Raw genomic sequence first — 19,417 nt, forward strand, 5'->3', positions numbered from 1 at the left:
ATTTTTGGTCAATGGGATTAAGTGTTCAGGGGTCCAATCTCCCTGAAATCCGCACCCTCTTCCGGAAAAGACACTTAGGACCTATCCCAGGGCTCCCTGAGGGGGTGTCTGCTCTGACCCCAGCACAGTGGGATACCTTAGCGGGAAGCAAAGGGGAGTACCCACTGTACCCCTCAGTCCTTGGGGCGAGTACAGTCCCCTGGGGGACAGAGATGGAAATGATTAAGGCCAAGTGGATTTGGGTATTACCATCAGGAAGAGAGGACCGCTGTGTAGGTACGGAGGCAGGGGACAGCTCCTGAAGGCTGGGGGGCCAGATGAGGACCTAGAAGATGGCAGGGAGGGGAGGATCGCCTGGGCAGGGCATCTAAGCGGGGCGAGCAGCTGCAGGAAGTGTGGGGGGGCAAATGGGCAAGTTGGCATGGGGAGGGACCCGATTCAGCAGGGTGAATAGTCATGCAGGGACCTGCAGGCTGTCCTTCGGTTGGGCACGGCTGGGCCACGCTGTAGAGAGCTTGAAGTGCCAGGCCGAGGGGTGAGGATTCTGTTACAGAGGCCGCACGGGGCGGTGACGGGCGGGCTGGGTGCCCATAGGGAAATCCCCGGCAGGCAGGGCTGTTTGAGGAAGAGAATCACGGGGAAAGAAGTAGCTGGTTACAACAGCAGCTTTAGGACCAGACAGACCTGCTGAGGCATCTCGGCTCAGCCACTTAAGTTAATGAACTTCCTGAGCCTCAGTTTCCCCGCCTGCCTGACAATGCCCATGAAGGTGTCAGCACAGAGCCTGCCTCGTGGCCCCCACGTGAAGCTCCCACCGGGATGCTCGACCCTGTTCCCTCCCTTCCCCGCACAGGGCACACGCTCCAGGGGAGGCCCCTGGCAGTGCACAGAGAGCAGCAGGAAATAAGCCAGGGGGGAGGTGAAAGGGCAGCCTGGGCAGGGGGCTCTCAACATGATTTCACAGCACTTCCTGAAGTCCCCTGGCCTCCGGACTTCCCGGGGAGGTGGTCACTGTGCAGCTGGGCAATGTGGTCAGGACTAGAGCACCCGCCTCCTGAGAGCTCTCTGCTACACACCAAGGTGATCCCAGGAGCCTCGGTGCCTGGGGTGGGGGGTGGGGGTAGAAAGACCAGGGCCCAGGAGGAGGGGAAGTACAACAGGTAAGGGGGACTGATGTCTGGACCAGGGAGGAGCAGTCACACAGGGGGACCTCCAGCTAGGGTGACAGCATAGTGGGACCAGCAACAGAGGCGGGGTGAGAAACAGGTTGCAGACAAGAGGCAGGGTGAGGGGTCAGACCCCGGGCTTCCTCAGGCATCCAAGGTGAGGAGTTTCCAGGCAGGAGGCATGACAACTCCCAGTATGGAAAGAGCTCTTAGGAGAAGTTGTGGAGCTGATGCTCACATATGGTTTGTAAAGCTGTTGGCTTTTCAACCCAACTTGTGCATTCGGGAATCAGCTACCTAGAGTTGCTCGCTGAGTGGGAAGACACTTATTTATTTACTTTTGGCTGTGCTGGATCTTCATTTCTGTGTGCAGGCATTCTTTAGTTGCGACAAGTGGCGGGCTACTCTCTGGCTGTGGTGCAGAGGCATCTCATTGTCATGGCTTCTCTTGTTTTGGAGCCCGGGCTCTAGGGTGTGCAGGCTCAGTAGTTGTGGCTCGCAGGCTTAGTTACCCTGAGGCATGTGGGATCTTCCTGGACCAGGGATCAAACCTGCGTCCCTGCATTGGCAGGTGGATTCCAACCATGGGACCACCAGGGAAGTCCCTGGGAAGACAGTTAAAGGCCTTGAGACAAGCCACGGGGCAAGAACTGAGCCTAGGGAATAGCTCTTGTTTAGAGAAGAGGGAGGTGGAAGAAAATCTAGGAGTTTTCAAGGCTGGAAGGACAACCTCTGAGAAGACGGGACAGGCAGAGATGGCGAGGATGCTGGACTGGGTCTGAGAAGGGGCCTCTGGGATACTGAAAATGAGGATTTCTCTGAACAACATTCTGGCCAGCATGTAGGGCAGGAAAGCTTCTGAAGAATTACTCATCTCCATACCTCCCTCCCTTACTCTCTCTCTCTCTGAGTGGCTACTTTTGAGTTTGCCTGGTGCTGTCCTGCTTGAAAGAGCTTTCTCGAACATTCCAGAGCATTCCTGAGCAGCCTTTCTCTCCATACAGATGGGGGACGAGAACCCCAGAGCCCAAGAGGCATTGCAGGTCGGTGTCTCAGAACCCCCAGGGCCTTGGGTTGCATCATCTCATGTCTCTCTGGGGCTGGCAATGACCCAGCTTCTGCTTCATGGTTTTTTTGTTTGTTTGTTTTTTTCAGTTTACTTCTGGCGGAGCCACACAGGGGTCAATTACAAGGAGCCGAGAGAGAGCTGCCCTAGTCACGCTGTGCGCTGTGATGGGGTCGAGGACTGTAAGCTGAAGAGTGATGAGCTGGGCTGTGGTAAGGAGGTTGGATGTGTGCGTGTGTTCATGCGTGTACTCTGGGGGCTGTAAACTGGGTATCAGCTCAAACGGGATGTGATGGACAGAGACCTGGAGGATCTGGGTTCCAGTCATAATAGACTGGGGTCTGGAACCTGGCTTTGAGTGTGACTTGGGCGAATCACTTACCTTCTCTGGGCTTCAGTTTCTTAATTTGCAAAATGTGTGGATTGGACAAGATAAGTGCTTCTCAAATAAAATCTGGCAGCTCCCAGCAAAGCAGGGCTGCCCTGCGGCTGGAGACAAGTGTGGGGTCCGAAGCCCTGTCCTTGTACCCCTTCTCTTTGCTCAACAGGTAACCTCTGACCTGCCACCTCTGTGGTTTCATGAAGGTCAGTTTGTAAATGAAGCCGCGGATGAGACAAAGACCTCTTTAAGTGCTGTCCTTAGTGGTTTTTACAGGCATTGTCTATGCACAGCCCTGATGTGGGTGTCTGTGGGTACATCACCTGCCTCTTCCACCTGTGTGCATATGTGTGTCCTGCCATGACCACATCCATCTGTGACTGCGCAGGTCGAGTGAGCACTCAGTTGGATCAAGGTTCCCCTTGTCACTCTCTTATTTGGGCATGTCACTGCCCTCTTGGGGTGATGCCTCCTGGCAGTGTTCACCCCTTCTCCCAGCAAAGGCTCCTGGGTCCTGTTGGACAGAGCGCTCTCTGCTCTGCTCCAGCCCCTTGCCTTGGCTCTGCCCTCACCGAGCATCTTGAACTCTGAGCACTGGCTGATGGCCATCCTGTCCCCGGTCAAGCTCCCAGATGTTTGCAAGGCCTCAGCGAGAAGCCTGGGCACAGGAGCATCTCAGAGCCTCACTCGGTTCATTGCTCAAGAGCTTGGAGCCTCCTGGTGTTGAGGACCTGCCTTGCCCTTTTCTTGACCGGCAGTGAGGTTTGACTGGGACAAGTCTCTGCTTAAAGTCTACTCTGGATCCTCCCATCAGTGGCTTCCCATCTGCAGTGACAGCTGGAATGACTCCTACTCGAAGAAGACCTGCCAGCAGCTGGGTTTCGAAAGGTAAATCTTCCCATCCAGTCCCCGCTTCAGGGACGTCTCAGACTCTTCACAAGGGCATCTCAGACTCATTGAGGGTCACTCATACCAAGAAGACTCTTGGGGACCAGGGCTGAGGTCACAAGCTCATAGTGCCTTCGACTTATTCAAAGGAACAGTAGCCTGGGGAGCCCAGGTCTGGGGGCAAGCTGTTTCCAGGAGGCCAAAGTACTTATTTGCAGATTTGCAGCAGGATGGCACTCCTATACAGTTCTTTGCATCAAGCACCCTCATGCCCACGTTCACATTCAATGGTCGCGGTGGCCCTGTGAGGTGGGTGTGCCTTTGGGCAGGTCTTGTCTTCTCTTCACATCTGATAACTAGCAGCTCAGGCTGGGCAAACCCTTCAGTGAACTCTGAGCAGCTGCAGCTCGAGCTAGGACTCATCAAATGAAGAGTGAGATGGGCAGATGTGCCCAGGTAAAGTCCTTAGCATCTTTGGCTCTAAAGATCTGAAACAGGAAGCTGGTACCAGTGGGTGGAGTAGGGAATGGGGTTTACCATGACCTTCCAGCTTGAAGAAACCCTCCATTTCTGGCCACATAGTCACCTCCATACTCCCTCTTGGTCTGGGTTTCAAACCAAGTAGTTTGGGGGGTTCACTAATGTGTGTGAAGTTCTGGGGAGAGGGTTTATTAAGGTTCTCACTGTGGGTTCTCTGTAGAAGAAGCACTCGGAAAACTGGGCTTGGGTGCTAGGACTGAGAACCAGTTCTCTGACCTGGGTGATCTAGTTAGAAGACAAACACGGTTTATCATTGAGTTGTGTGACCTTATGCAAATGTGAACTTCCATTGGACTTCAATAGATAGCATCATTTATTCAAAGAATATTCATCGAGTTTTTATTATGTGCCAGACACCCAGACAAGATCCCTGTCGTTGGACAATCTCTGGTATGGTGTGGGCGAGAGAGGCTTTAACCAATAATCACAGCGCTGTGTGATGTGTAATGGAAAGAATACGTGGGAAGCATTATGTACACACAACAGAGAGGGTGCCTGACTGCACTTGGAGGTCAGCACAGCAATGGAGGAAGAGCGCCCACAAAGGCAAGCTTGCATGTAAGGGCGTCCCACATCCTAGAAACACACCAAAGTGCCACACAGATAGTAGTCCATGGATCACCCACAGCAGAATCACCTGGGGTGCTTGTTGAAATGCACCCTGAAATCAGAATCTCTGGGATTAGGTTTCAAACTCTTAGCAACATCCCAGGGTGGTTCTTAGGTACACTCTGGTCTAAGCAGCCAAAAGGTTCTCAGGCTTTAATGTGCAAACCCATAACATGGAGATCATTAAAATGCAGAGCATGGCTCAGCAGGTCTGGGGAGGGGGGGGATGCTGCTGCTGTGGGTCCATGGATCACAGTTTGGATAGGAAAGGGCTCAGTCGGTGTTTCTCAAACTCCAGAGTGCAGCAGGATCACCTGGAGAGCCTGTTAAAACGCAGAACCAGAACTGTTGATTCAACAGGTCTGAAATAGGGCCCCCATATTTGCATTTGTAACAAATTCCCAGGCAGTGCTAATATTGTCCCCTGAGATGGGACCATATTTTCAAAACTACTGGGCTAGTGTGTAAGGCTAGTCGGGGGAGTGGTGGAATATGTGGGTGGGGTCTGAGATCATTGGATTTTAACTGCCTCTGGCCTCTGGAGCAGGGCTGGCCGGGATTCTCATGTGGGTCTGGGGACCAGGGGTGGGTGCTGTCTCAAGGTGGTTCATTCCTCTCCCCTCTCCTCCCTTGCAGTGCTTACTGGACAACCAAGGTGGCTGACAGGAAAGTTGACAGCAGTTTCTCAGTCTCCGAATTTAATTCCACCATCCAGGAGAGCACCTACACGTACGTGGGGTGGGCCCGGCTGTCTGCTGCCAGCAGAGGTGTAAAGGACTGCTTTGAGTCGCTTGGCCTTTCTGGGACCCCCTCCTCCAGGAGTCCTTCGTGAATGTCCAGAGCATCTCAGAAACAGCTCTCATTCACTACCTGCCTCCTGACTTGGAAGTTATCAAAACTTGGTGCAGAGTACCTCGAAGTCATGGGGACCCAAGAATTTACCTGGTTGCCAAAGACAATGAATAAACCTTGGGGCCACTGATCAGCCTGATGTTAGGACTGAAAGCCGCTGCAGGGAGGGCGCTTGGGGCAGAGAGGGAGAAACATCCCTGAGGTGGCAGCGGGGAGGGGGAGTGCCAGGTGCAGGCAGTCAGGGGCAGGGAGGCCCATCTGGGGAGCATTGCCATCTGTCACTCTGCACTGCAGCTGCTCTTGTCCCAACGCCACTGGGTGGAGGGGGATGGGGGGTGCCCTACCAGCTAGCAGTGTTTACCCTGGTGACAGCAGAGAAGAAGCCAGGCTGTGAGAGGAACAGGCGTGGGGAGGGCAGGAAGGCAAATGAGCTGGTTCCTGGATTCCTGCTTTGTTCTGGGTGGTTCACATGCTGCACTGCTGGTAGAGTGTTGAGCAAGTGTCAGAGGAGCATTGGGCCACCTGTTTAGCTGCGGAAAGATGCTGGGACAGTGAAGTCGTGAGTTCAGAAGACATGATCTAGCCAGTATGTGCAACCTGCCACAGAAAAACTGGGAGATGGGGAAGGTGGGGCTGGTTTGCACTAAGCCACCCCTGTTTCTAGAGAAAGAACGGGAAGGGTCTGTCGCACTGGGAGGGAGAAAGGTCAGAATCTCCATCTTCTTGTGTGAAGGGGACAGGATAGAATTTAGCAGGAGCCAATCATGGAAGGCTTCCAGGAGGCAGTGGCTGAATTGCCCTTTTCTCAACTTTTGTATCTCCTCCTGCAGGTCTGATTGCCCTTCCCAGCAGTATGTTTCTCTACAGTGTTCCCGTAAGAAGACACTCTTCCTCATGGATTGTGGCCGGTGTGGGGTGGGAGTCCTTGTGAGGAAGAGGGCCAACCCTGGGGGTCGGAGCCAGGAAGAGGGGCTTGAGCAGCAGGCCTGTTTCAGGGCCAGGGTGCCTGTCAGTCACCTGGATAGACACTCTCAGGGCAGCATTTCCCCTTCTCCTGACTCTGCTCAGCCCAGCAACCTCACCATTCAAGTGTCTCGGATTCTGGGCAGGGGACAGAGGATTGGGAGAGCATGTCAGAGCCACCTTAAAGCTCCAGCTTAAATCTCCATATCAGTAGACATGGAGCTAGATCCAGAGCCCAGATCTGTGGACAGCATTGGTTGCTGAGGCACTATGGCTTTATAAATATGATTGCATTGAATTCTCATGAGGAAGGTGCCATTATTGTCCACTTACTGAAAAGAGACTGAAATGCTTGCCTTACTTAAGGTAAGATCGCTGGTAGGTGAAGAGCTGGTTTTGAATCATGGGTCTAACCACAGGGCCGAAACCGTTAACCAGTCCATGAGTGCTGTGTTCTCATGATGACCAGGCGGGGTGCCCCCCTGAGCAAGTGGGCACAGTGCTATGGACAGAGCCCCCTCAGACCACCACTGGGTCTTCACTCGCTCCTCCTTCAAAGGAAAAAGGAAACTCTGTGCATGATTACAGGGGATGACTCACTCTAGGACGTGTTTGGAAATGTTCCCTTGGGGCACAGGGTCCCCAACAGCACTAAATGACTCCCTGAGAAACCATGTGAGCACCGACTACTTGTGCATCATGGGAAGAACTTTACTCCTTCATTTTGAAACAATCCAAATCACATTGCTCATCAATTCAGAGTCGTGTTAGACTTGGTCTGCTTTCCAAAGCTCCTGACAGCAGCCCTGGGGTTCACCATTGTGACCCTAACACCTGGCACATCACCCAAAGCAGGGGGTACTTAGGATGCATTTGTTGAATTACTGGAACAATACATGAGTGGGAGGAAAGAGGATATTTCCTAGGATCAGACTTCCACTGGATGATCCCAGAAAGCTAACCCACCATGTGGGAGCTCTGTATTGGCAGGAAATAGCTGTGCCAAATCAGATTAAGTTGGCAAAGTGGCCTCTGTGGGTGGGCGGTGCCCTCATGCCTGAGCCTCCCCTGGCCTGGGAGCATGGTCGCAGCTCTAAGAAAAGCAGACTTCATAGTCCATCTCTTCTGCTTCTCCCCAGACTGTGGACTGAGGGCCATGACCGGGCGGATCGTGGGAGGGGCGCTGGCCCCAGAAAGCAAGTGGCCATGGCAAGTTAGCCTGCAGTTTTCCCGCACCCACATTTGTGGGGGCACGCTGATCGACGCCCAGTGGATTCTCACCGCCGCCCACTGCTTCTTTATGTAAGTGCCCGAGGGAGCCGTGATGCGACGAGGCTGAGGGTCGGGGCCGCCAGGAAGGGCTGAGGGCAGGCTGACTTCTCTCTGTGGAGGAGGACTTTGGTTGGAAGCCTGACCCCGAGGACTGGGCAGCACATGTGTGGTGAGGACCATGATTTGGTCCTGGGAGTGTGAGTTGGGGTTACTTATCCTGAGCCAGTGCAGAGTGAGAAAATACCATTGGTGACTTCAAGGGAGAGAGAGGGGAAGGTAGACAGGAGGAATTGGAAGCCTGCTTTAAACAACAGAGTGAAATAAAGAGGTTTGGGGCTTGGAGCTGCTTTCAAAACCTGGAAGTTACAGGAGAGGAGCTGGAGACATCGGGAATGCTGTCCCAGGAACTGAGGGATTGGGGCTGCGGGCAGGGCAGTGTAGTCGGTTTTTGACAGCCACCAGCCAGGCTGGTCCTTCGAGTTGGTGACAGGAAAGGGCTGGGAGATAAGGCCTCAAGGGCACTGGCCTCCCCAGCAGTGAGTCTTCAGTGGGCCACTTTGTCCTATCGAAAGCCCCGTTTCTGCTGAGAATACTACCACTGAAATGTGTTCCACCCACCTCAGTGGATCCTTGGTGGCATCCAGAGGAGACAGTGGGGCCAGTGTCCCAGAAGTCTTACTCATCTCCTCCCACTTTCTATTTTTAAAATTGTATTTATTTATTCATTTATGGCTCCGCTGGGTCTTCATTGCTGCATGGGGGCTTTCTCTAGTTTCAGCAAGCCAGGGCTACTCTCTAGTTGCGATGCATGGGCTTCTCGTTGAGGCGGCTTCTCTTGTTGCAGAGCAGTGTTGGGGCTTCAATAGTTGGGGTGCGTGGAGTTGTGGTTCCCAGGCTCTAAAGCATAGGCTCAACAGATACGGCACATGGGCTTAGTTGCTCCTCGGCATGTGGGATCTTCCCAGACCAGGGATCGAAACTGTGTCTCCTGCATTGGTGGCTTTACCACTGAGCCACCAAGGAAGCCCCCATTTTCTATTGTAGGGTACAGAACCACCAGTTCAGAGCAGATTTTTGAAAGTAGAGGGTTGTTCTAGACCCCTGGGCTAACATAGAGTGCCCCTTCCAGAGGTCATTTCATCCATCCTCCTGCCTCCAAGCTGGTGCTCTGACTGAAGCTCCTGGTGTGCAGCAGATGTTGCCAGGACCTCTGCCAGGTGGTAACTGGCCCGTGCTCTCTGTGGCTTTGGCAGTACCCGGGAGAAGATCCTGGAGGGCTGGAAGGTGTACGTGGGCACCAACGACCTGCACCACCTGCCCGAGTCAGCCTCTGTCGCCCAGATCATCATCAACAGCAACTACTCGGATGACCAGGATGACTATGACATCGCCCTCATGCGGCTCTCCAAGCCCCTGACCCTTTCCGGTGAGTGAGACGCCCTGCTCAGCCAGAACCCCTCGGTGCTGAACCTTTGCTGCTAAGAGCAGCATCCACAAACCCATCCCAGGGTCCAGAGCTTCAGCATGGCAGATGTCAGTCTTTGAGATCATTTGGTGGAACTCTATCTTACAATTGGGAGAACTGAGACCCGGAGGTTGGAAATAAACTTGCCCCAGTGACCCCTCTTCTATTGCAAATTGGTGACAGAGCCAGGGTTTAGGTTCTGGGCTTCATTAAGATAAACAGATCGAGTTGTTTCACTGGTATATCCAGCACTTAACAGGCCAGACACCATGGTAAGTGTTTTACACTTACAAATTCATATACTCTTCAGGACCGGATCCTGTGAAGCAGGTACTATTATTAGCTTCAGTTTCCCTTTAAGGAGAAGACCTTTAGTGAGAGAGAATTCCCTGAGGCCATGAAGTAATAAGAAGCAGCTTCAGGACAGGGTCCAGGTGGGTCTGCCTCACAGGCAACGTTCTTTCCCACGCTGCTCTGTGCTGGCAAGTTGCCAACACCGAAGCTGCGAACACAAGCAAAATACCTATGCAACCAAACAGCCAACTGCTGCAAGGTAGGAGCTGAGACCTCGAGAACGAAATGGGGCTACAGAAAGGAAATGCTACCGAAATTCTCAGGTGATCAGTTTTCGTTCATTACTTCATCCTCCCATTTGTTCACGTATCAAATACAGTGTATCTACTACCTAGCGGCTCTGCAGCTCCCCAGCAAAGAGAACAAGGCTGATGGCACGCACAAACAGCCGCTTAGAAGCTAGTGATGTGACGTCAGGGGGCCCTGGGGGAGGAGGGCACGGTGGCACAGATGTGGGCACCTAATCAGTCTTGGCAGGCTACAGAATCTTTTGGAAGCCTTGGAGGGCTTTCTGGTTAGTCTAGCCTTTCTGGCGCTCTGGGCCTGTGAGCTGGCCTTTCCTGGCACATTCGCTGCGGAGGTGGGGTTGGTCCTGAGTCAGAGCAGTTAGCGCATCAGAGTGGTGTCGGGAGGAGGAGTCCAATTCCCAGCACAAGATCCGATTGGGTGGGGCCAACGCAGAGCCACGCCCACCTCCGGCCACGCCCACGCTGCGAGCCCTCTCTGCCCTCCGCCTGCCCCTCCCCGGCATTCTTGTCTGTGGAGCCTGGGACTGTGAGCGGAGGGGTGTCCTACTGCCCCTGCCTTGCCCCTTATGCACACGTAAAAGGGGGCAGGCAACCTTCCCGACCTTGTCAAACAGACTCCATTTGGCTAACCATCCGGACCTCACTTGCCATCAACCCAAACCCCCATTAATATTATCTGAAATTCCAAATCTAATTAAATAATTTGTAGAATGAAATTTAAGTTATTATAGCATTACATGTGCTTTTCAGACTACAGCAGTCCCTCCCTAGATTCTGATAACCACCCCTCCCCGGCCCCCACTTCTGCTCAAGCAGCATCTTTGTAGCATCATAAATCACAGCTAGGATTTATGTAGTCCTGTGGTCAGACCATGGGCCCTGATTTTTGGTTTAGAAATCAGAGCAGATTTTCTTAAACTGCCTGATAGACTGAGCACTTTGAAGTCACTGTATTAGCTGAGAAAGCTTGTGAAAATTCTGATAAATTTAACTAGCTCCTAAAAAACGCAAGTAGATATATACTAGTGTTACATGTTTTTAAGACTGTATGTCTCAAAAATAGGTACAGACTAATTATTTTTTTGCTATACAGTAGGTTCTTGTTTATTTTTTAAATTTATTTATCTTTTAATTGAAGGATAATTGCTTTACAGAATTTTGTTGTTTTCTGTCAAACCTCAACATGAATCAGCTATAAGTATACATATATCCCCTCCCTTTTGAACCTCCCTCCCATCTCCCTCCGCATCTCACTCCTCTAGGTTGATACAGAGCCCCTGTTTGAGTTTCCTTAGCCATACAGCAAATTCCCATTGGCTATCTATTTTACATATGGTAATATAAGTTTACATGTTACTCTTTCCACACATCTCACTCTCTCCTCTCCTCTCCCCATGTCCATAAGTCTATTCTCTATGTCTGTTTCTCCATTGCTGCCCTGTTAGTAAATTCTTCAGTACCGTTTTTCTAGATTCCGTATATATACGTTAGAATACGACATTTATCTTTCTCTTTCTGACTCACTTCACTCTGTATAGTAGATTCTAAGTTCATCCATCTCATTAGAACTGACTCAAAGTCATTCCTTTTTATGGCTGAGTAATATTCCATTGTGTATATGTACCACAACTTCTTTATCCATTCATCTGTTGATGGACATCTAGGTTACTTCCATGTTCTAGCTATTGTAAATAGTGCTGCAATGAACAATGGGACACATGTCTTTTTCAATTTTGGTTTCCTCAGGGTGTATGCCTAGGAGTGGGATTGTTGGATCATATGGTGGTTTTATTCCCAGTTTTTTAAGGAACCTCCATACTGTCTTCCATAGTGGCTATATCAATTTACATTACCATCAACAGTGCAAGAGCATTCCCTTTTCTCCACACCCTCTCCAGCATTTATTGTTTGTAGACTTTTTGATGATGGCCATTGTGACCAGTGTGAGGAGATATCTCATTGTAGTTTTGATTTGCATTCATTGGAAGGACTGATGCTGAAGCTGAAACTCCAATACTTTGGCCACCTCATGCCAAGAGTTGACTCATTGGAAAAGACCCTGATGCTGGGAGGGATTGGGGGCAGGAGGAGAAGGGGACGACAGAGGATGAGATGGCTGGATGGCATCACCGACTAGATGGGCACGAGTCTGAGTAAACTCCGGTAGTTTGTGATGGACAGGGAGGCCTGGTGTGCTGCGATTCATGGGGTCGCAAAGAGTCGGACACGACTAAACTGAACTGAATAATGAGTGATGTTGAGCATCTTTTCATGTGTTTGTTAGCCATCTGTATGTTTTCTTTGGAGAAATGTCTGTTTAGGTCTTTTCCCCACTTTTTGATTCGGTTGTTTGTTTTTCTGGTATTGAGTTGTATGAGCTGCTTGTATATTTTGGAAATTAACCCTTTGTCAGTTGTTTCATTTGCTATTATTTTCTCCCATTCTGAGGGTTGTCTTTCACCTTGCTTATAGTTTCCTTTGCTGTGCAAAAGCTTTTAAGTTAATCATGTCTCACTTGTTTACTTTTATTTTTATTTCCATTACTCTAGGAGGTGAGTCATAGATGATCTTGCTTTGATTTATGTCATCGAGTGTTTTGCCTATGTTTTCCTTTAGAGTTTTATATTTTCTGGTCTTACATTTAGGTATTTAATAAATTTTGAGTTTATCTTTGTGTATAGTGTTAGGAAGTGTTCTAATTTCATTCTTTTACATGTAGCTGTCCAGTTTCCCCAGCACCATTTGTTGAAGAGGCTGTCTTCACCCCATGGTATATTCTTGCCTCCTTGGTCAAAAATAAGGTACCCATAGGTGCATGGGTTTATTTCTGGGCTTTCTATCTTGTTCCATTGGTCTATAATTCTTTTTTTGTGCCAGTACCATACTGTCTTGATGACTGTAGCTTTGTAGTGTAATCTGAAGTCAGGAAGCTTGATTCCTCCTGCTCCATTCTTCTTTATTTCTCTTTCTTCTTTCCCAAGACTGCTTTGGAAATTCAGGGTCTTTTGTGTTTCCATATGAATTGTGAAATTTTTTATTCTAGTTCTGTGAAAAATGCCATTGATAATTTGATAGGGATTGCATTGAATCTGTAGATTGCATTTGGTAGCATAGTCATTTTCACAATATTGATTCTTCCTACCCAAGAACACGGAATATCTCTCCATCTGTTTATGTCATCTTTGATTTCTTTCATTAGTGTCTTATAATTTTCTCTGTACAGTTTTTTCATCTCCTTAGGTAAGTTTATTCCTAGATATTTAATTCTCTTTGTTGCAATGGTGAATGGGATTGACTCCTTAATTTCTCTTTCTGATTTTTCATTGTTAGTATATAGAAATACAAGTGATTTCTGTGTATTGATTTTGTATCCTGCAACTTTGCTAATTTCACTGATTAGCTCTAGTAATTTTCTGATACTATCTTTAGGGTTTTCTATGTACAGAATCATGTCATCTGCAAACAGTGAGAGATTTACTTTTTCTTTTCTGATCTGGGTTCACTTTATTTCTTTTCCTTCTCTGATTGTTGTAGCTAGGGCTTCCAGAACTATGTTGAATAATAGTGGGGAAGTAGACACCCTTGTCTTGTTCCTGATATTAGGTGGAATGCTTTCAGAGGTATAGACTATTTTAAGTCATATTTTGTGGTTTTGGTTAGTAATTGGTGCTATGCCCTCATTTACACTCTAGCAGATAAATGTGTTAGACTCCCAATTTTTTTTTTTAGACTCCCAATTTATAGGAAAAAAATTTTACATTTATCCTCCCTCCCTCCCTCTCTGCCCCCCTCCCTCCCTTCCTCATTCCCTCCTTCCCTTCCTTTCTTCCTAGGAGCACAATTCTAGGTACAAGAAGGTGCAGCATGCATAACACTGTGAATATCCTCTCTAGGGCTTCCCCAGTGGCTCAGGGGTAAAGAATCTGCCTGTAATGCAGGAGACAGGTTTGATTCCTGGGTTGGGAAAATCCCCTGGAGGAGGAAATGGCAACCCACTCCAGTATTCTTGTTTGGGAAATTGCTTGGACAAAGGAGCCTGGCTGGCTACAGTCCATATGGTCACAAAAGAGTCAGACTAAGCAAACTAAACAACAACAGCAAATATCCTTCCTATCAACTCTTTTCCTCTTGCAAACTGGTCAGTGCTCTAGTCCACAGGGGAGCATTAGTCCTCACAGGGAACTTATGAACTGACGCACAATAGCACCTTCTATACGATTCTGAGTGTGGTAGTGAGTGAGCAGCAGTTTAGTGGGCTGTGCCTCTAGGGATGCACTCTTCCCACTTGGAGAGGTTGTCTCACCCTGGAGGGAGAGTTTCAGGCCCTGGCTAGCCAGGGGTGACCTCTCCAGACCAAGCAGGACCCACCACTGACACGTCATGGCAACAATACGTGGCATTCAGCCGGTGCTGCATCTTGCTCTGGGGGACAGGTGTGGAAAAGACTCAGCGAGGACAGCTGCTCTTGGAGTGGAGACACCCTCAGTCACCCAGTATCAGGTTGGCATAGGGGAGCTCCAAGACACATGCATATGCCCACATGGCACCCACTGAAAAATCAGAATGTCTGGGGGACTCTGAGAGTACCCTGAAGACTGTAGGGTCAAGATTAAGTGATTGAATTTCTTGCCTGGTCAATTGAAAGCCTTGAAAGATTCAGGAGCACTCTAGGGGGAAGGAGGATGTCCTAGGATGTTGGTACTCCTGTTCCTCCACGCACCCCTCCAAAACCTCCAGCCTCTTCCCTTCACTGATGTCTTGAGGTCTTGTCACAGCTCATGTCCACCCTGCCTGCCTCCCCATGCATGGACAGACCTTCGGTCTCAATGAGATCTGCTGGATCACAGGCTTTGGCAAGACCAAGGAGACAGATGGTGAGAGGCAGATGCTAGACTGTGTGTGTGTGTATGTTTGACTGTATGCATGTGTTTCTTTTCTTTCTTCTTTTATTTGTATTTTTTTGTGGCATTTATTCTCAGGCCATAAGTTTTGTTTCTTCAGTATCTTCTGGGGGTATCTTTTTCTTCTGTGCAACCTCCTCTTCTGGTTTAGGAAAATCTGCCCTTTTTTAGTAAGGATCATCTCCATGTGGCAGGGAGAGCTCATATATGGGTTGATTTGACCATGAGCTCTGTAAGTCCAATGCTCCATCTTGGGGCTTTGCTCATTTGGGTGTGCTCAATGACCAGAGAATCTGTATCTAAGCCCTTAAGTTCAGCCTTACTCTCTGTATTTTTGAGCACGTGCCATAAAAACTCAGCACTCTTCTTGGGCCACCGATCCTTTCCAGCCCCACTGTTTGACCTGAGCACACATATCAGCTCCATTATTGTGACGACGGAATGGAACACACTGCTTCTTCAAAGTGACACCCTTCAGATGCTTGGTGGCTTTTCAGATATGCATACCCTTAATGGCCTGGGCAGTTTCACAAATGTTCGTATAATGAACATGAAGATTTTAACCTCTTGATTTGCACAATTTTGTGGCATTTTCTGGATCAAGTGAATAGTGAACCATTTTTAGAGGTCACCTCAGGTTGCTTATCAGAAAAACTATACATGTGTTTCTGTGTATGGGATGATATGTAGGGATATAGAAATGAGGGTCTACCTAGATGAGGGTTTGGGTATATAGATTCATGGGCCTGAATGTGAATGTGTGTATATATACACCTGCACATACATCAAAGCCGGGCTTCCCTGGTGGTTCAGTGGTAAAGAGCCTGCTGGCAATGCAGCACACATAGGTTCAATCCCTGGGTTGGGAACATCCCCTGGAGGAGGGCCTGGCAACCCACTCCAGTATTCTTGCTGGGAATTCTTGCATGGACAGAGGAGCCTGGCAGGCTACAGTCCACAGGGTTGTAAAGAGTTGGACATGACTGAAGTGATAGCACGCATGCAAGTGTGTTATAGGGTGAACACTGGGTTGGGCATTTTGGCCTAATTTGGGGTCCATGTGCCTGCTGGTGATGATCAGGGGGGCTTTTGGCAGTGGTTACAATGGGACTTAATCAGTTTTGGTGGTGGCCTTGGTTCTGGGCTCCTTGTCTGTGGCCTTGGTGCAAAGCCTCGCACCTGTGATCTTGGAATAGGACTCCACAGATATCTTAATAACCTCATCTAGAAAGAGTCAATAGGCTGAGCCTAAACCTATAGATGATGAAGAAATGAAAAAGCAGCAACCACTCATTCTGGCTGGAAGAGGGAGCCCTTTGGTCCTTTTGTGATGTGACCTACTTTGTTTGTGGCTGGGCTGAAACAAGGTTAGAAAGTGGTTTGGTCTTCCCTCACTTCATCATGATTACCGGGCAGCCTTGTCTGGTGTCAGTTCTGTTGGATTGTTGATACTGGGCAGGAAAGCACAGCAGCCAGCTGGCCTTGCCATCAGGCTCGTGAGACTGGCCACTGCAGGTGTCAAGACCTTGCTCGTGGGATGGAGAAGTGACTGGCTGGGGGCAGTCTTGTTCTGATCTTAGCTCTCTAACTGACTAGCTGGGTGACTGTACATGCCTGCTCAGTCACTTCTGTTGTGTCTGACTCTCTGCAACCCTATGGACTGTAGCCCACCAGGTTCCTCTGTCCATGGGATTCTCCAGGCAAGAATACTGGAGTGGGTTGCCATGCCCTCCTCCAGGGGATCTTCCCAACCCAGGGATCAAACCTGCATCTCTTAGGCCTCCTGCATTGGCAGGTGGGTTCTTTATCACTAGGGCCACCTGTGACTGTGGGCAAGTCCTTCTTCAGCCCTAAATTTCTTCTTCTGTAAGTGGATTCATCACACCTGTTCTCCTTAAAGCACATCATTACCAAAAGCAATGAAGTGATCTATTGGGTTGACTGAAAAGTTCTTTTGGGTTTTCCATTCTATCTTTTCTGCTTTGAATACAGAAAAGCCTTGTGTGTGTGTCAGGCAGCCTGATAGGCTTGTGGGTTTGTCTCTGCATGTGTGTCTCTGTTATGTGTAGTGATTTGTGTCTGGTGTGAGGCTGTATGTGCCCCTGCGTCCTGGGTGGCCCACCATGGGAATGGTACCCTCCACGCCTGGGAGGTTGCCAGTCTGGGACCTGGTGTGGGCAGCTGGAAGGCCTCCAAGATGCCCGGAGTCTCACTCCCTTCCCACCCTTTCTCTTCTCCACCCCACCACACTGAAGAGAGGACTTCCCCCTTTCTCCGGGAGGTGCAGGTCAACCTCATTGACTTTAAGAAGTGCAACGACTACTTAGTCTACGACAGCTACCTTACCCCGAGGATGATGTGTGCGGGGGACCTGCGAGGAGGCAGAGACTCGTGCCAGGTGGGCTCGCTTCTGCGTGGGGCTCAGGTCCTGGGGCCCAGAGGGAAGGGAGGAAGGTTGGGGTGCTGTGGTCGGAGGGAGAGTCGGGGGCCCACCGTTTCCTGCTCAAGGACCACCTTTCCCACCCTGCTGACGTGCACGCTCCCTCGCAGGGAGACAGCGGGGGGCCTCTGGTCTGCGAGCAGAACGGCCGTTGGTACCTGGCAGGAGTGACCAGCTGGGGCACGGGCTGCGGCCAGAGGAACAAACCCGGCGTGTACACCAAGGTGACCGAAGTGCTCCCCTGGATATACAGCAAGATGGAGGTAAGGGCCCTGCCGGAGGCGTGGGACCCCCAAGGCAGGGTGCCTGGAAGTGGGCCTGGCCTTTCCCCAGGGTCTCAGCTGGATCTCTGCACCCCCTGCCTTTGGGGGGGTGGACTTCTTCCCCTCCTTTTCCTCCCGCAAAACACAGCCTAGAGGGCTGGAAAGGGGTGGGGGCTAGGCTGGGGACCGGCCCCCAGTACCCCTCTCCTCTCCCCCGCGATGATGGAGTTGGGGAGGCCTTCCCTCCTTGGCAGGAGGCTTGTCTCCCAGGAAACTGGGCATCGGGAAGGGGAGGTCTGCCCCACCTCTGCTGACCCAGCCCAGCCCCTGCCTCCCCTCGACCCCCATCCTTCCTGTAGCTGTGCCGGCCCTTCCCTTCTCCACCCAGGCAGTGAGAGCTCGGGTAAGGGTGGGGAAGGCCGCTCTGCAAATCCAGGGTGGCGGGTCTCTCAGAAACTGCTTCCATCTTGTCCCCTTGGCCGCCCCACTTTCCTGAGGGGCAGTGCCCGGTGACGGTTGGGCTGATTTTAGGCTCTGAGCCCGCACCGCCTCTGTACCCAGCCCAGCTTCACCCTGTTTTCTCTCCTCTCTTCCTCAGAGGGAGGTGCGCTTCCGGAAAAAGTAAACAGCTGTCCTGCGCCATCTCAGAGTCCACCGTGAAGACTCTGGCCAAAGGGATTGAGCCATTTGCAACCTCCTCCGGGCTAAAGGCCACCATCATTACTGCCACCTCCACTGTCTGCTGCCTCTGTGAATGCACACGTGTGTGTGCATGTGTGTATGTTTACGTGTGTGTGTCGCTGCTCTCCCAAGGTCCTCAGAAATCAGGAGAGCTGTCAGCTCTTCCCAAACCCTTGGCTGGAAATCACCTGAAGACAACTGTTTGGGCCCCATGAGGGGTTCCCCAACATGGAAGTGTCCATCACGGATGGAGGAGGCGGAGCCCCGGGATGGTCTGGAAGGCCACGTCAGGAATTCTTGTTTCCCTGACCCTCACTGGAGACTAGTCCAGAACAGGCAGCCCCCTGTGGTCCAACCATCACCGCCAGCAAGGGACAGTATCAGATTTCACGGAGTGCCTGGACAGCCTCTAGTGGGAAGACATTCCCATTGACCTTCAGCCCATCCCGCCCCCTCTCAGCCCTCTTGCTGGAATTGGAGAGGGGCTGCCCCTGGCTGTGCATGCTGACCACTCAGCACAGGGCTTATTGCTTCGTTCCGTCACAGGCTGTTGGAGGCAAACTTCATTTCATTTTTATATTCAAGTAACGGAAGTAAATGTATTATTTAAAGATTCTCCCAAAATTCCAGGAGCCAAGAGAGCTAGCCACTCAATCGCCCCAAGAACTCTGAGGGACTCCTGGCAGCTGTATCCCCTTGGCATCCCGTGTAATGCTCTCGGCCTCAAGGGGCCAGATGAAGGGGCCCTTTGAGATACTCAGGGAAGCAGATCCATCACCAAGACTGCCACACTGCTGCTGCACCCGGGGGCTACAGGAGCACGAGGGAACCGAGGCTGCCTCTCTGTTGGGCCCAGAGCCTGGGACAATCCAGGCGGACGGGCATCTCTGGCACACAGGGATGTCCTGGGACTTTGGAATTTCTTCTCAGCTTTCCCCATCTTTCACCTTTCCAGGGACACAGTGTTGCCGTGAAAACTGCCTCAGAGAGAAAGCTGACTCTGTCCCCAGGCTGCCTCCAAACTGCCTTTCTGAAGGATCCGAGTTGCCCCTCCTGCGGGGCATCAGTGAGTCTGGCCTCTGAGTCAGCTGAAGTCCCGGATCTTCTGCATCCTTTTCTCTGGGGCACTTGGTTCTCCCACTGTCTCCTACCTTCCTTGGGTCTATCTGGTGTTGCTATGACTCCCAGAAGCGGGGTCCAAGCAGATCAGCCCAGCCCAGCTAAGGCAGGTGGCTGCTTGGGGGATAGACTGTTCTGGAAGAGCAGCTGGGATTGGCTAGCATGGCTCAGAAGGTTCTGAGGGGGCTGGTGATGTGTTATCAAGGCTGAG

At 50.8% G+C, this 19,417-nt stretch overlaps 1 protein-coding gene across 1 annotated transcript in view; it reads left to right on the forward strand.

Moving 5' to 3' along the window:
- TMPRSS13 (transmembrane serine protease 13) overlaps positions 1-18,121 on the forward strand; it is a 31,626-nt gene extending 13,505 nt beyond the window's left edge. The window contains exons 4-13 of the mRNA XM_065946137.1: positions 2,322-2,444; positions 3,370-3,499; positions 5,285-5,377; positions 6,331-6,374; positions 7,603-7,765; positions 8,989-9,161; positions 14,578-14,676; positions 16,959-17,101; positions 17,254-17,406; positions 18,005-18,121. Of these exons, the coding sequence (XP_065802209.1) occupies positions 2,322-2,444; positions 3,370-3,499; positions 5,285-5,377; positions 6,331-6,374; positions 7,603-7,765; positions 8,989-9,161; positions 14,578-14,676; positions 16,959-17,101; positions 17,254-17,406; positions 18,005-18,031 (1,148 nt within the window). The 3' untranslated portion in view covers positions 18,032-18,121. The remainder of the gene's footprint in view (positions 1-2,321; positions 2,445-3,369; positions 3,500-5,284; positions 5,378-6,330; positions 6,375-7,602; positions 7,766-8,988; positions 9,162-14,577; positions 14,677-16,958; positions 17,102-17,253; positions 17,407-18,004) is intronic.
- Positions 18,122-19,417: the final 1,296 nt, after the last annotated feature.

Source organism: Muntiacus reevesi, chromosome 9 (assembly GCF_963930625.1).
Source record: "Muntiacus reevesi chromosome 9, mMunRee1.1, whole genome shotgun sequence".
Classification (NCBI taxonomy): Eukaryota; Metazoa; Chordata; class Mammalia; order Artiodactyla; family Cervidae; genus Muntiacus; species Muntiacus reevesi.